General features: G+C 33.0%; 1 protein-coding gene and 1 long non-coding RNA gene across 10 annotated transcripts in view; one reads left to right on the forward strand and one right to left on the reverse strand.

The window, feature by feature from the left end:
- Positions 1-1,175: 1,175 nt before the first annotated feature.
- Positions 1,176-18,109, reverse strand: part of LOC126754510 (uncharacterized) — a 46,477-nt gene continuing 29,543 nt past the window's right edge. For 6 of the 8 annotated variants that reach the window (XM_050466548.1, XM_050466549.1, XM_050466546.1 and 3 more), the window contains 2 exons: positions 17,284-17,384; positions 7,735-8,205 (listed from right to left, as the gene is read on the reverse strand). In XM_050466548.1, coding sequence (XP_050322505.1) covers positions 8,047-8,205; positions 17,284-17,384 — 260 coding nt within the window. In that variant the 3' untranslated portion in view covers positions 7,735-8,046. Of the gene's footprint in view, positions 1,530-1,581; positions 1,971-2,032; positions 2,187-7,734; positions 8,206-17,283; positions 17,385-18,109 lie in introns of those variants that run through there. The other 2 variants (XR_007666298.1, XM_050466551.1) reach the window with 2 other exon arrangements.
- LOC126754711 (uncharacterized) lies at positions 1,899-17,788 on the forward strand. 2 transcript variants are annotated; one of them, XR_007666392.1, is made up of 6 exons: positions 1,899-2,069; positions 12,003-12,119; positions 17,047-17,166; positions 17,293-17,410; positions 17,477-17,606; positions 17,694-17,788. It is a non-coding gene; the product is annotated as an uncharacterized LOC126754711 (long non-coding RNA). The 2 variants fall into 2 exon arrangements; XR_007666393.1 differs by lacking the exon at positions 17,047-17,166.

Here is an 18,109-nt window from a genome sequence, read left to right on the forward strand (position 1 = left end):
CCCTGTTATTTTATTTCTTATAGCATTTAAGACACCAAAAAAACAATATGTGCCTTTTTCAGCTTCATACAGTCTTAAAATTATTTTTGTTATTGTTTATTAATCTATGCCGGATCGATTTAGAATTTATAATAAAGGGTGGCGCACGAATCGCGCCACAAAATCAAAACGTAATAACTTTTTTCCGTGTGATTAATCGACTTACTTCGTTTTGATCTAAAAGAAAATCTAAACGAGCAAAATTTCCATATATGCAGTGAATCGAATCCGGAAATAATCCTTGAGACAGAACTTCACCCAGAACGAGTCACTATGTGGTGTCTAGTTTTATCAAGATGTACATACTTTTTCAAGAAAATGGTAACGGAAGATGTTGAATGAGATTTTTTACCCAGAACTACGTCGAAGACGTATTCCGGAGCTCCAACGAAAATTTTAAAACAAAATAATATCAAGATACTCCATTTTCCGCTCGCCCTCAAGGTGTGACTGCACCAGACTTTTTTATGGCGTTATGTCAAGCTAAAGACATTCAAAACCAGAAATCTGATTGAATTCAATCAGTCCATTCAATCGATAATTGAGGAAATCCCGACTTTAGTAATATAAAATAAAAAAAAATTTGCTATACAATGAAAAATAAATGTAATACACTGATTACAAAAAGTAATTAAGGATTGTTTTTGTAGCACGGTTGGTGAGCCACCCTGTATAACATTATATAACTTTACAATCCAACATTAAATACTCTTGCAACATGTTGCTACTGGTTAAACTAGTTTTTCTCACCTAACCATGGCTTGTATCACCTAAAAATAATCGAGTTGTTTGTATATAATTGATTAGGATGATGAAACGAGTGGAAATACAGGGGTCGAATCGTTACATCCGTGAACGTATCATTCGTCACGTAAAAGCCTCTATTTCGTATTATGACATGCGTGATCGTAACGCTTCTATCGTAATCTGGCATGATGACAAACGTGAACGAGTATATAAACGTATCCGTTCGTTCGAATCGTCATTCGAACGCAAATTACCAATCGTAATAGACAAATTTATGGAAATGTGAGCAAATTTTTTTAAATTTTATGTTTTGTATAATTTTTAGTAATAAATAACATAAATAAGAATATAATGAATGGAATATCTCATTAAAAATAAAATTTAAAAAATTATTTATACGAACAAAATTTTTGTATTTTAATTGACATTAAAAATAAAATTATTTACAAAGTTAAGGACGTATACATTTTTGAATTAAATTTTTTAAAGAATTCATTATATGGTTTCTTATCGGTTGGTCGATTGCGGTGAGGCGATGCGCTACCCATGTCCATTTTTTGTGTGTGTTAAGAATCGCTTTTTTAAGGGTCGTAACTTATTGTACATTTTATGCAGATGTTATGTAGTGCCTCACAAACATTTACAAATCTTCCACTTTTGTGGAGGGATACCTTCCTCCCTTGCTATATCCTAAAATTCTCCACCGTCTTTTTAAGATTCCAATGCTTTGTTCAACGATTCATCTACAAAGAAAATTTTGTTATTGAGGATTCATAATTTTTTTTTTATACCTACGCTATTGCTACGATCTCTTAGCTATTTCCGCACTATTTTTTATCTCCATCGCTTTCACTAAAGCTCAAATAATAAAACAAAGTTGGATCCATTTTGATATTTAACTAGCTTTTGTTAGTTTATTGAAAATTTCGCAACAGTTTTGACAGTTCCACATCTATTGTGACCTAAAAATACGATCCAAAGCAATGTGGAATTTAAAAACTATTGTGAATTTAAAATACATTACGATCCGTTTGCTGTCGTATGTCATAATGCCAATCACCGCATACGATTGACGTATCACGTAATTTTCTTTCGTATGTTTGCTGATCCGTAACGATTCGACCCCAGAATCTGTCTATCCGTCCGTCCCGTATAAGCTGTAACTTGTAGTATAATTTAAGGGGCTATACCAGTGTGACGCATGAAAAATTAGGCGATTTTCGTGAATTTTTTTAAGAGAAAGTACCTGATTAAATATTTCGAACTTCTTTGAATATAATAAGGTATATTTTCAGCTATATTCTAAGATAATGTTGAGAAATAATAGAGTGGTGGGCTGTCTTCCGAGGTGCCAAAAAAAAGTAGCTCAACTGCTGACAAGATACCGGCCGAATAAGTAGCTGAAAACAAAAATTTAAAAAGTTTATTAAAATTAAAGATATTGTCTATACAATGACCTATGTACAATCTTTACAAAAAAATTACATTTTTCTTAACCTTTAAAACGCTCTAGTGGCTAAAGTATTTGACCTAGATAAACATGCAAACCAATTTGGACATGTAACGAACATGAAAACAGATAAATCAACCGAGCGAAGTGATAGAAACATACCAAAGTTCATATATTTTCATACAAAATAATTGGGGTCTAGCCAAGCACCATTGGTGCACTAAGGTGTAATATTATAATATCCTTTTTTAGTCCTTTTCGATACGATATCCTTGAATTTTTTTCTGAATTCTATAGATAATAAAATTCTAGGAAGCTACTTGGAAGTGCAAGTCGTTTGCTACACTCTAAATATATTTAAATAACATTTAAAAACAAAATATGCCTGGCCAGACCCGAGGGTCTCGATGAGGGTTAATTTTATTAAGACAGCTCACATATTCGCCAATATATGCAGTATAAAATCAGCCGGAAATTCGAAAGTCTTTATATTACGTGAATGGGTGCTGCGGGAAATATTGGCTTAAATAGTTATAGTCCGAATTCAACCATTTTTGGTCATCAGGTGGTACAACTTAAGGGCACTATTCAAGCAAAGTTTTCCCGATATATTCCTGATTTTTATTCTGGATAGTGAAAAAAGCAGATGGAATTTAAAATTGTGTTTTATGGAAGATATAGTCCGATTTTTGTTTTCATACTTTGACATGGGAATGTCATATGTATCAAATTTGGCTGAAATTGGTCGAAAAGATCCCGATACCTAAATATGGACAATATCCAATTTTGATAACAGCTCTTTAAAACTTTTTTTACTATCTCGGGTGCAAAACTTAATTAACTAAAAAATCTAACGATTTTATATATTGCTTTGTCGCACTTTTAGTTGTTTTTTATTTAATCGTTATATGGAGAATAACCCGTCATAATCCGATTTCATTCATTTTACACTGCTGTAAAAATTTGTGCTCAGTATGTTATTGATTTAGCTAAAGTGGTTTGTGATGGTTTTCCAAAATATTTTAAACAGCGTTTGAAAAACTACGCTAGTCTCGTAGCATTTCATTTTACTCTTGCTACCGCTCTCACTTTGTCGGGAGCCACAGCATAGCCTTAGAATAACAATGTAAAGTATGTGCTCTACTCTGCTCCGAGTTTTGTGAGGTAAAAAACTATAGCTGGAGCGGGAGCAAAAAACTAAATTCTGCGCTATGCTCTGGCGTAGCGGTAGCAAAAAATTAGGAGCGGTAGCACAGCAGAGCAAATGAAAATTTTCACGTGCTACAGCTCCCGAATGTGTTTGTTGTTTTTTTTTTCTTTTTTGCTATTTTCTGGCATTTACAAGTATGGTACAAGTTGGTATATAAAAGAAAGTCGTTTATAACTCAAGAACGGCTGAACCGATTTGGCTTAAAATTGGTGGGGAGGTAGCTTAGAAGCAGGGTAAGGACATAGGATACATTTTATCTCTTTATGCTAAAATTCAATACAACTCATATGTACAAACTCATATGTCAAAAATAGAAAGAAATAAGTAAAAATTTTCATATCCAAACATGCTTAGTACATGGGTTATACTGATTTTGCTCCTTAACCAGGTAGTTTTCTTTTAAGACGAACCCGTCCGATATATTTAATATCACAACAAAAAATGACATTGAAATTTTCATCGTCAAGGCACTGCGGATACTTTGATTATTGGTCAAGGACGCAAATGCATTCATAACAAACCAAACGGGATATCTAACATAAAGATATAGCGGAATAATTGGAGTGTTGATAAAAAGGTTTATTATAATTTTAGATATACAGAAATTTTTTCGATTCTTTGCAATATACATTGAAGTATGTATGTATATGCGTACAATTTCAAACTGATTCTTCCTAAAAAATGATAAAATTACTAAATATTGGGAATGGTAGAATAGAACTGCAAATACGCAGTGCAATGGATTAAAACTGGTACTGGTAATCAGTAGATGAATATTAATCACGTGTATTCCAAAAGATAAAGGCGAGGTATCTAAACCTGATTTTTCCACGAAATTCGCATTTTTTTGTATAACTGACAAGAGCTACAGCGTGTAAAGTCAAAGCGATGCCATAAAATACCTCTGATCTGAAGGAATTTAAAGATAAAAACCAAGATTGTAGTGTATTTTCTATGGAAAATTTGTACATGCCTCGGTCCAGTTCGTAATGTTAATATGTAAGGCTAAAATTTTCAGGGAATTTTTTTTTTTTTGGGGTATTTCCAAGGAAATTTCGTGACGGGACCGAACAAAATTAATAATTCAAAAAAATAAAAACACCCTAATGTATATATGTAAAAAGAGGGAAAGTATATGTAGTTAAAATTAATTTCGAAAATTCATAGTAATTGAGTATTGTAATACATTTGGAATAGATGATGTTCTTGGTAATATAAAAATGGTAAATATTTTACATAATAAAAAAATTTTATAATTTATTCAATTATTATCTAATTCACTTTATTAATATATTTCTTAAAATATTTGATTTTAGATTTATAAAGTCACTTGACGCAACAAGTGCCAAAATGATTTGCATAACATTTTTTTGTTTGAATTATTCAATTAATTCAAACATTATGACAGAAAATAGCAAAAAAAAAAAAAAACGACAAACACATGCGGGAGCTGTAGCACATGAAAATTTTCATTAGCTCTGCTGTGCTACCGCTCCCAATTTTTTGCTACCGCTACGCCAGAGCATAGCGCAGAATTTAATTTTTGCTCCCGCTCCAGCTATAGTTTTTTACCTAACAAAACTCGGAGCAGAGTAGAGCACATACTTTACATTGTTATGCTAAGGCTATGCTGTGGCTCCCGACAAAGTGAGAGCGTTAGCGATAGCATAGCAATAATTTTAGAAATTTTGCTGCTACGGAGTAGTAAATGAGAACCCTGATTTTAAACCACAAATACCCTTCTCTAATGCGGTCTGTATTACCAAACAGCAGTCTTGCATCTTTTTATGAAGCTTAGTTATGGCGCTTTATAGGTTTTCAATTAATTGCATTGTAATTTGTGGCCAATGGTCCAATTGCTCCCATTTGCAACCTTCCTTGTGTGCCAAGGAATATAAGTATGTATAAAGTTTAATCAAGATATCGCTTACACAGACGGACAGACAGATAGTTACCCACAACCGTTAGGTGATCAAAATTGTTAAACTCAGTAGAAACATGGTGCAAGAGTATAAAAGGCAAATTTATTCAACTAAAATAGTCGCATCAGCGATTTTAAAAATTTGTTTTTTATTCAAAATGTTAAACTTATATTCATTGAGTTATCACAAAAAACAAAATAGCCCGAAACATACCTACCTTTTTATAAAGTATGCCAATTAACTGATTATATTTAGAAGTTTCCACACAAACTTATACCATTTATTTAAATTTTAGTATTATTTTGTACATTAGTCAACATTTAACAGTCATAAAGCGTCTATACTCTTTAAGAAAATGCATTTAAAATATATATAAATGTACATGTACACTAAGTACCTTATTTTATATAATAGCTCAAATATGCATATATAGAAATATAATGTTTGTATAAGTGTGTATATGTATGTATACCATGTATGTATATTTTGATAAGATTGGAAGATAGTCTTTAACACTGTTTAAGTCAACGCCATAGTAAGTACTTATTCTATACGTATTTATGAATCCACTTACATGGACATATATGTATATACGTAAATTGTGAATTTGAAAAAATAATATCATTTGATACAGTTTAAAAAAAATAATTTTGTAAAATTTCCGTATTCAACAGAGGAAGATGCAATTTTAACTGTAATTGGCGATCGCTGCGAAAGCAATTAAACTTATTCGAACGTATTTCCACCATTAAGAAGTTTCTAAAAAAAATATCAACTTTGGAGTCCGCTAAAACAAACATGTGATGGTCAACTCCATAAATGGAATGAAGCAAAAGACAAGTATTAAAGTATTAAGTCAGTAAATGTTACTAATAAACAAAATGCAATATGGAAGACCTTATTTTACAATATGTGATCAAATTTAACATGTTTGACCGTTTTCAAAGAATTGTCATATAATGTATCAAGAACTTTTGCACAATTTTACTTAATCCGCTTTTTACTTTTTTTGTATCAACAAGAGATGCTGTTCGATACTGGACACAACAGTATACTCTACTTAAAGTATATAATTAATAAATTCATGAATTTAATTGAAATTCCTAGAACACGATAATTTGGTTACTGCATGAAGAAAGAAAGAAATAAACCCATTTGTGTTAAAAAGTTAGCAATAACTTATTTGTTTAAGTATAATTTTATTATATTCTAAGTAGTTGTGTCAAATTCAGATAAAATACTATTATAAAAATCAGTTGAGCTTTTAGAATGTAGTGTATATACGAGTAGATAAAATATAATATAATATGGGTCAATAATAGGGCAGCTTTACTTGCCGTTATAGAACAGCCCAATATTACATACTTTGCGAGTGAATATCGACTACCTAATTGAACCATTTTGTGTATTTATCGAATACCTTTATTATCGAATGTGGTAATGTCAAAATTAAGATACTGATCTTAAGCTTTTCTCTGCGTTATTTTGAGTATTTTAGAGTTTGAATACAATGAATGTAAAAAAATACAAGGTGTTTTTCAAAGTAAACAGGACTTAAAAAAAAAAACAAATGGTTTTTTCGGCAAAATCAAAATCATTTATTTTATTCAAAATACGTTGAAACCACTCGTACACTCTGCTAGAGGATAGGCAATCATCGCCATAAACTTGTTTCATCAATTGAAACGTTTCGGTAAAAGTTTTACCAATTTTAAAACAAAATTTAATGTTGGCTCTTTGTTCGAAGCTCATTTTTTCCCCGATAATACAAACGCAATAACTTCACTTCCAATCCATGAAATGTCATTAAATTCTCACTGGATAATCGATAAAGATAGCAGGTTCGCACCAGTCGACATATAGATGGCGCCACCAGGGGGCACTAGGTTCAAAAAGTCGTGTTTATTTTGGAACGCACCTTGTATGTAAGTATTATTATTGAACGTTTCTAACTGAATAATTTACCAAAATGGATCTTAAAGAAATCGTTGCTTTTTATTTAGAGTTAAGCTTTACATATAAAAGTAATAGTCAAAGAAATATTTTTGAACGAAGTTATTATTCTTATACTCGAGTATCAAGTGTCTGAATACAGTCGCATTTTTGTATGCTTTATTATAAATAGTATATTAAAACATATTGATGTATATTATCGTATGCAATACAAGTATGCTTGTGTCTATGTATTGCTCATATTTGTTTCAACTGGTAAAAACAGTATCACAACTGTGTGATATAATTTGGCAATAGGTACATTGTCATTAAAAGTTGTAGGTAGATTGTTGATATACGAAACAGTTTGTATAATTTTTAAACAATTCGTAAATTTTCATTTCGTTTCATTGCATTCGTTATATAAATATTCATTTGCAGTAGTTGTAAAGTTTATATATTTCCAATTTAGAATTGACAGCACAGCTAACAGATTTGCATTACAGTTCATTCAACACTTGGCTAAAACTTATCTAAGTACAAATATATTCTACATAATAGTAACTGTTTTTTGAAAATAAATTTCACCCAATACATACATCCTAAAACATATTTTTTATACTGTTCCATAGAACGTTCACACAATTTACTTTCCAAAAGGCAGATTTTGCTAAATTTTAATTAAATTGAGTAATCCGTTTACTATGAATACTCCGCTCCATGCAGTTGGTATTATTTGCTGATACTTATAGAACATGTAGATTCTCACAGCTTTTTGATTTCGATATATCGGTAAGACATATCTTTTGCAGTATTTCCTTAGCCAAATTCAACGATATGTGAGTGCGAGAAGCTTTCAGCTTCGATGACGTAGCTCTCTTTTCTCGTGTTTCCTTCAAACGCATCTACAATAGAGAGATATGGAAAAAAATTACATGGAAGTAGATTGCCCTTAGAAAATACGTTTCGAGTCATACGCTTACATAATTTAATTTCTCCCCACTCCATTACATAACAAAAAAAGCAATTGGTTTTTTAACTAATGTTGTAAAATTTCATATGTAAATTTAGGAATGGAAAATTTTGTAAATTTCAGATTGTAATCAGAGAAAACCAAATTTTCGCACAGAAACACCATATTCAATACTCTAGAGTACTGGTCAATCTTATTATTTTGCAATATTCTTAGAACTTGTTGCAATATAGTATAATAGTTTTGTTGGAATAACGGTTGTATGTATCACCAAAAACTAATCGAGATAGATATACGGTTATATGAATGAATGCTGATGATATGAGTTGAAATCCGTCCGTCCATCCGCCCGTGTAAGCTGTACAGATGTACTTTGGCACCATAAGAAGTTTGGTATTGTAGATGGGCGTAATCGAACCACTGCCACGTCCACAAATTGCAATTAATCTAACATATTACATAATTCGTATTCGTGTGTCAAAAATGAGTTGAATCGGGACTAAATTTCCTTTCGCGCCCATATACCTAAGATTTTCGAATTTCATATCGTATGCATTGTAACAACAAAGTACTCGGTAATTGTAAATAAAATGCAAAAGATTTAATTAATCAGAAATGTTTATTTTGTCCCTTCAAATTAATCCCCACTAGATGTAATAAGCTTATGCAAACGACTTTTCCAGTCCTTGAAATACTTTTCGCAAGCACTTTTTGGGATGGTCTTCAGCTATTCAGCGAATTTTGTTTTATCTTGACAGTTCTCAAGCACCATATCCTTCACTTTTTATACTCTCGCAACAAAGTAACTATAATACTCTCCAGTTTTGTTCACATAACGGTTGTTTGTAAGTCTTAAAACTAAAAGAGTCAGATATAGGGTTATATATACCAAAGTGATCAGGGTGACGAGTAGAGTTGAAATCCGGATGTCTGTCTGTCCGTCCGTCCGTCCGTCCGTGCAAGCTGTAACTTGGGTAAAAATTGAGATATAATGATGAAACTTGGTACACGTATTTCTTGGCTCCATAAGAAGGTTAAGTTCGAAGATGGGCAAAATCGGCCTACTGCCACGCCCACAAAATGGCGAAAACCGAAAACCTATAAAGTGTCATAACTAAGTCATAAATAAAGATATTAAAGTGAAATTTGGCACAAAGGATCGCATTAGGGAGGGGCATATTTGGACGTAATTTTTTTGGAAAAGTGGCGCCCACACTACTGAGGTGTACCGACTTAAGCTGATGCTGTCAACAAACTGGTTGGCAGATCGCGCTCATATTTGGCATAGTAATTAAGGGCAGTCTACCAACTTAGCAAATTACATTTTTTGAAATATCATTTACCCGGGGAATTTAATTAAAATTTCCAGGTGCTTTTGTGTTTCAATATATGTCTGCAAATATGAGAATTATGTTAATAGAATAAAGCGGGGTTTTCTAATAGCGGTTCATCTTCGTGCATTAAATGGATAAAATCAACAACTTTCAGTTTTATCAAGACAATGACCCAATACATTCGGCGCGTGATGTGAGAAGTTGGTTTTTGTATAACTGCCCAAAAGTAATCAAAACTCCTGCACAAAGCCCTGACCTTAATGTAATTGAGCATTTGTAGAACAAATTAGGACGCAGGATGTAGAACAGGTGGTGCACTTCGAGGGACCAGTTAAAAAATGATTTTCAAGAGGAGTGAAACAAGATTAGTCCGAGTGTGCGAAAAAATCTGATTGGATCAATGCCGAGAAGACTGCAGGCAGTAGAAAATCAAAAGGGTGGTGCGACCAAATATTAAAAATATTTTTTTTGTTGTAAACTTCTAAACTTCCGAATTTCTATGTGAAAAATTATTGTCAGTGTCACGAGGTACATACGTAGTTTGTCATGAACGTTTGAGCTTGTGAGTTGTTTATAGTTAATGTGTTAGAAAATGCTAGCAAAACAGAAAAAAGGTGAAGGTATTCATGGAAATCGATTGGCATTGGTTCATAATGTATCTAAGGCGGTCATCTCAAAAATTAAGAAAAATTTGGAGTTGCAACGAAGAAAACTTTACATAAATCGGAATATTCCGTTCTTGAGGCAATGATGTGCAAATTGCACCCTGGAAAACAATTTCATGGAAATGATGGATGGCTAACAAATTTCAAAAACTATATGGTATTTGCCACTTAAAAGTTTGTGGGGAAATCTTCTCAAGGGACAAGGCAGAAATAATACCGTTCATTCATAACTTCCGGGTAAAAATTAATGAAATGGAAATTTCGGACGTGCAGCTATATAACGCAGATGAAACTGGATTGTTTTATAGTTTTCTGCCCGATAAAATATTTATCGCGGCAAACAAAAAAACGGCACCTGGCCGAAAAATATGTATTCGCATAAGTTAAACCATTGATACTTGGTAAATCCGCAAGCCACGTTGCTTCATGGGATTTGAAAACCCATTGGAATACGCTAACTCGCAAAAGTTTTGGATGAATTCAGAGCTAATCTTCCGCTTGTTCCACCATTCATTTATTAAGCAGTTAAATTTATTTTTTCTATCATTATAAATTTTTAAGTGTTTCAAAATATTTTTCAGGTTCGCAAATTTTCTGCTGAAAATAATTTACACCAAGGTCATTATTGCTGATTGACAACTGTACTGCAAATTGACAAGTTACAGTCAGTCCCTTACAAATTAAAATGTATATACATATATGAAAAAGTACAAATTAAATCTAAGTTTTTGTTTTGTTATGAGTAAACGTGAGTTATGCAAACAAAGTAAATGTATTATATCACCAAATTTATTTTTATTTCCGTGTTTTTCTAAAGTTAATAATTCGGAAAAGTAAACACCCTTGAAACTTTTGGTTAACTGTTTCGGGATTCTACTGTACTTATATCATTTACGTCTCGCCCGATTTTCAATGTGAGGCGCAAATATAGCCTTAGCACAGTTTTTGTTACATGCATTATGTAAGTTACTTTGAATATATACTTTTGTTGGTTTTTAATAAAATAAAAACGAGCGAGTGTCTTGAGAAAAAATAAAAGATATCGTCATGAAACTTAATACACGTGTTCCTTGACAAAATATGGAAGACGAGTTCGTAGATGGGCGTAATTGGATCTCTGCTACGCCCACCACGACATTAAACGAAAAGCAATAATTATAAAGTGCCATAACTAAGCAATAAAGATGAGATATAAACTTGTAATTTGGCAAAGAGGATCGCTGTAGAATGGGGCATCTATGGGTAGAAAGATTGAAAAAAATTTGTGTGACCCCGTCCTCTTAAAGCTTTGATATCCATAGCTCCAAACCATTCAAACTATAATAACCGAATTCACTTTGAAAAAATTCTCAAGCACCTCTACCAACAGCGAAAAAATTGATAAAATCGTATGATAACCCCAAGCAATAAATAAATACGTCAGAAACATTAAATTTTACAAATGGGTTGAATCGAATCAATAATTCCTTTATACCATATGCCTAGTAGAAAAATTTGCCAACTTCCGACTGATTTTATACTGCATGTATTCTGAAATATTCGAGTCAAGTATTTCACAAACTTTAATCCTTGCGAATTCCAAGAGTATAAAATGGTCGGTTACAGCCGAACTAAGCCCTTCTTTTCTTGTTATTTTATTTTTCAAATCGGCCAAGTAGCTGCTGATTTCCATTCAATCCTACATTACTACCTCTACTCAAGCATGTAATGCTTCAAACTTATTTTTACAGAGAATTAACGCATTTTCAACACATCCATTGTATAGGCCAAGGGAGGTGGTTATTGTCCTATTTCACTCATACCCACACTATTTGATGAAGCGAAATAAATGTTTCCAGCAGTTAAAGGTTAGTATACATAACTTTCGTAGTTTATGGGTAATTACTTTTTAAAAAATTTTAAACCTCAACCGTCCTTTCCCACTATGGACAGACAGACATACATCGTCTCATCATCCTGATTTATCTCGATTACTTTTAAGGTTTACAAATAATGTACATTTAACCCTTATGTGAGCACCCAGTTTTAGCCACGTTAATTAGCACCCAGGGTATCCGGGTACCCATCACTATAATAAAACAACTTTCGAAGTTTGGAAGCGAACGAAATTATGAAAAAACAGTTAAACAATTCTTTTAAGAGAATATGACAAGTAATTTACCTGTGTTTGACTCTTGTCGCACATTTTATTTTTCTGGAAGAGAAATCATGATAGCGAAATCTCGCGCTCTACGGGTGGGACATGGTCAGTTTTCACCTTTACACGTCGACACGTATTCGAAATGTTTGTAGTTGTGGTAGTATCGAAGAATAGGCTTATTTCAGTGACTTGGGAGTACACAGTTACGCAGTTTGGCAACTGTGAATCAATGAGAAGTGAACAGTTGATGAGGAATGTCGTGTAAAGCACGGAAAGTCGACTGCGTCGATGTGCATAGAGCGGCTTTGCGTTAGAATCGACATTATTAACTATTATTCGAACAATTTCGAATACTTTGTGGACTCAAACGAGCATTTATGAGAGATAATAATTGGCAGTTCGTAATGGAAGATCATCTATCACCTCATCAATTCGGATGGTGGGCAAAATTTTGTCCAATGATATTACGACTTTCACCGTACGGGGAAGATGACCAGTGAGTCAAAAGAGAGTGAAGCAGAGGACACAGCCGCAGGTGTATCGACTATAGGGGTAGAAGCAGATATAGAAAATGGCGATGAACACATTGCAAAAAACAGAACTGTCTCGTGTAAGAAACCGCTTGAAATTCAACAAACTGCTTCTCACAATATTTTGCGACAGAAAAGTGGCCCTGCTAGATCTACAGAAACATTGTTAGGAGATAAATTTAGTACTATAATCTCTGTTGAAATAATTGATTTTATTGTTGGCTATACTAACCAGAAAACTCTAATCGTCTATAAAGATCATAACGCGCAAAATCCTAATTCGAATAGAGGTTGGCGTTCGGTTACTGTGTAAGAAATGTGTTTGTTCATTGGGATTCTCATTTGCTCTGGCGCCAATAATACTATATGTGGAAGAGTAACTCGTATCCTCTTTATCTTTATCCAACACATGCCAAGTATGTACAGAAAATGACAAAGCTACTCCTATACGTAATTTATGGACAATGTTCAATGCAGATTTGGGTAAAGTAAAGTACGGAAAATTATACTTATCGTAGGCACACAAAATTCACACAGTACATTCCTCTGAAACTCGAAAAAATGGCATGAAAATTTGGTGGATTTGCGATACTGAAAACGCTGCCAATGTTCGAAAAAAAAATTAAGGAAAGAGAGTAATAAAAGAACTTACAGCACAGAAATATAACAATGGAAACTTATTTTACGACTTTGCCTCATGCTAAATACTTACTCCCATGGAAATTGACAAGCACTGGTACATTGAAGAAAAATGAACCTTATGCGTGTATATCGAAAGTAATATGTCCTGATTGTGCTGAATAATTAATGAAGATTTTAATAAATTTATTTTACGAATTCATGTTATTAGTTATTTATTATCCCAAGTTATATAGTTAAAACATTTATCTATATTGAATCTCATTTACAGATGATTGCATTGTTTTTCATATAGTGGGTACCCGGGTACCCGGGTGCTCCCCGCGAGTTACATAATTTCATACATAATTTTCAACTTCATACATTTTTTTTTCATTTTGAATACTGAAATAGCTTTGTTGGAAGTTAAATCGCAAGGATCCGGAACCTCAGTTCGATAAGAAATTATTTCACCGAATTGCTAGCAAAAAAGTGTGGTGGTGGGCACCCGGGTACCCGGGTGCTCACATAAGGGTTAAATAGTTCAGGACCACGCTCACTGTTCAAAAAGTTTAAAACCACCTCTGTGACATCCTGTCCCATTTTTAGGTATTACGTATATAGCTAATTTACCAAAATACTTTAAGTTTTTCGAATTTCACGAATTCATTAGCACCATAGGGAGATCTCAATTTTTATTCAAGTTAGCGTGGCATGGCCAGACAAAAATTCCAAAAAATTCGTATCACTATATATTTTATTTTTTATTTTATTTTATTTTATTTTATTTTATTTTATTTTATTTTATTTTATTTTATAAAAGCTTACATAATAATACAATTATTATACAAACTTAAGAAAATACGCAGCACTAGCATCATGGGCTATCGGCCGAACTATATATTTTATATTTTATTATTACTCTAAATCTATCTCGTTTAGTTTTAGCCTTTTTTAACCATTAGGGGAACAGAATTTTTACTCTATGCAATATGTTGAGCAAGCAGTTGTAAATAATGTATAACACTTATGAAGAAGCAAATATTTGAGAGAACATCCTTTCAAAAAGGGAATTACTTAGTATAATTAGAAAATAAACAAAAAAATGATATTTTTTATTAAAAATTTGTAATGTAATAATGCCTATTGTCCTATACCTATTAGTAGGGGAGCCTGGAGTGCTAAATTTGCAGTTACTGGAGCGTCATGGAGACTTACTAGATTGTCAAGATAACGTTAAAAAAAAAATGAAAGTCTAGGTCAAGTTTTCCATTTTAGTGGGGGGAAGAGCGGGTGATTATTTTCAAAAATGTAAAAAAAACAGTCACATAAAAATACTCAAGCGCGTCAGTCATTAATGATATATACGCGCATTGTATTTCTGATAGTCGATATACAAGTATATTAATCTGACAATCAATTGAAGGGGGAGGGCCGTAATGAGAGGTTAAAAAAACAAGTAAGGAAGGGCTAAGTTCGGGTGTCACCGAACATTTTATACTCTCGCATGATAAAGTGATAATAGATATTTCATTATCCGTCATTTACATATTTTTCAAATACCGTATTTGTGTAAAGTTTTATTCCGCTATCATCATTGGTTCCTAATGAATATATTATACAAAGAAGGCATCAGATGGAATTCAAAATAGCGTTATATTGGAAGAAGGCGTGGTTGTAAACAGATTTCACCCATATTTCGTACATGTCATCAGGGTGTTAAGAAAATATTATATACCGAATTTCATTGAAATCGGTCTAGTAGTTCCGGAGATATGGTTTTTGGTCCATAAGTGGGCGCCGCCACACCCATTTTCAATTTTTAAAAAAAGCCTGGGTGCAGCTTCCTTCTGCCATTTCTTCCGTAAAATTTAGTGTTTCTGGCGTTTTTTGTTAGTCGGTTAACGCACTTGTAGTGATTTTCAACATAACCTTTGTATGGGAGGTGGGCGTGGTTATTATCCGACTTCTTCCATTTTTGAGCTGTATATGGAAATGCCTGAAGGAAACGAGTCTATAGAGTTTGGTTGACATAGCTATAGTAGTTTCCGAGATATGTACAAAAAACTTAGTAGGGGGCGCCACTTTTCCAAAAAAATTACGTCCAAATATGCCCCTCCCTAATGCGATCCTTTGTGCTAAATTTCACTTTAATATCTTTATTTATGGCTTAGTTATGACATTTTATAAGTTTTCGGTTTTCGCCATTTTGTGGGCGTGGCAGTGGGCCGATTTTTCCCATCTTCGAACTTAACCTTCTTATGGAGCCAAGAAACAAGTGTACCAAGTTTCATCATGATATCTCTATTTTTACTCAAGTTACAGCTTGTACGGACGGACAGACAGACATCCTTATTTCAACTCTACTCGTTACTCTGATCACTTTGGTATATATAACCCTATATCTGACTCTTTTAGTTTTGGGACTCACAAACAACCGTTATGTGAACAAAACTATAATACTCTCCTTAGCAACTTTGTTGCGAGAGTATAAAAAAGTTATTCGAGCGTGTCAGATTTTCAAAGCGAATGTTAATGAACCTTTAAAAAGTGTGCCATTTAAATTTCTGACAATTTCGACGTGACCAAAAGTCATGACTGACTTTAAAACTTGTAAAAAAATGGTGACCTTGAGATACTCGAGCGCGTCAGATTTTTATGCAGGGGGATGAACTTGATGTCAGAGTCTTCCCAAAAGATAATCTGACAATTATATAGAGGGATATCGTTAATCTGACGATTTAAAAGTGGAAGAATTCTGTTTGGTTCTTGTTTTTGTTACAAGATGAAATAAAAACAGTGTATACATATATGCATATATATGTATATATATATGTCGACGATTTTACCTGTATCGCCCTATGGAAGCTGTCAGATGATAGGATTTTCGTGCACGAGTATTTTAAGGTGACGTATTTTTTTTTCAAATTTGTCACCCTGCTATTTCTCTAAGTCACCCTCAAACTGTCAGAATATGGAAATATACACACGTCTTCATGTATTTAATTTACCATCTCTTAATCTGACGCGCTCGAGTTTTCCGATGGATCGATTTTTTTTCTCTAATCTGTCGAATTCCCCCCAACGCACTCCTCCATATTAAGGGCTCATATTTGGTAGGGGTACATAAAAACGTGCAATGTTTCTCCCCATAAAATTTTCTGACACGCTTTAGTAACTTCGAAAATCCCCGCTTGGGCTCCCCTACTATATGTATGTGTTGTGTTGAACACTGTTCAATTACGAGTATACTCATGTTTTAGTTGCGCAAGTGCGCAAAATGCCAAATAATGATTGCTCAAAAATATGCGACAGTGGTTAACAACTTTTAGTACCCGCAATTTAAGAGGGTTATTTTTTTACGGATTGTCTAATCTTTCAGAATGACTCAGCGCCATGCTATCATACAAAATTATTTCAATTATATTTAGTGGTTCGTTTTTATTGACCGCAAGTGTACATATATGTAATTCCTAATGCTTACAGACGCTGAAATTTGTACTATGGTTCTTAAGAGATTTTGTGGAGGTAAACAGCATTACATGAAGTACATCGAATTGAAGGGATACTAAATTAAATGTATGAACTCCAACTGTTTTTAAGACAGTTAGTATATAAAACTCTGTTGTTATTTGTAAAATTTTTTTAAATATATAATAGATTATATTGAATGAGTATATTTAAGAAACTATTTAATATATAATATGAATCGATCATACACACCTGTTTTAGGATTCCTACCAATAGTTCATCAACATTGTGTTGAATTCCACTGGATGTCTCTATAAATTTTGCATCGTGTGAAGCAGCTAACGCTTTTCCTTCTACCGACGAAACGAGAGAAAATCAAGTATTCACTAAATTATACTAATTTGCAATATAATATGTGCATATATATTTATATATACATATATAGGATTTATTGCATAATATATTCGGAAATCAGCGCAGATTACTCCATTAAGAGACCCTGATTTCTTCTGATGCTAGTTACCTAAGTTTTATGGAGAGCATGTATGTAGCGAGCGTGTTTTTCTTTGCGCCAGGTACGTCATCATCGCTTCTAAATATATTTATTAGCATAAACTGTATAGTGTACTTTACTTTCCATCATTCTCTTTTTAATTAACAAGGCAACATAACAAGCAAGGAAGGCTAAGTTTAGGTTTAACAGAAAATTTTATACTCTTGCAACTTGCAGGGATCAAATAATAACATTTGGCATAATAATAAAGTTTGGCATAACTATGTACATATGTATATTAAAAACTATATTAAAACATGAAATCGTGAATACATTACATTTAACTAGTCTTTTCTTCGCATTAGCGAAAATTATTTATGTATGTATTAAAATCATTCTCAAATGAGATAAATGTTATGTAAACTCAACCGAAGATGCTAAATTGAATATCCTGAGTTAATGTGGAAAACGTCTACCAGAAGGCCAAAAATATTTAGGGAAATGAGGTTTGGACGAAGGTCTAGGTCAACTCCATTCATATTCACCGCTAAACCACATAATTTTTATAACAGCTTCAATATTCAA

The sequence above is a fragment of the Bactrocera neohumeralis genome, chromosome 4 (assembly GCF_024586455.1).
Source record: "Bactrocera neohumeralis isolate Rockhampton chromosome 4, APGP_CSIRO_Bneo_wtdbg2-racon-allhic-juicebox.fasta_v2, whole genome shotgun sequence".
Lineage (NCBI taxonomy): Eukaryota > Metazoa > Arthropoda > Insecta > Diptera > Tephritidae > Bactrocera > Bactrocera neohumeralis.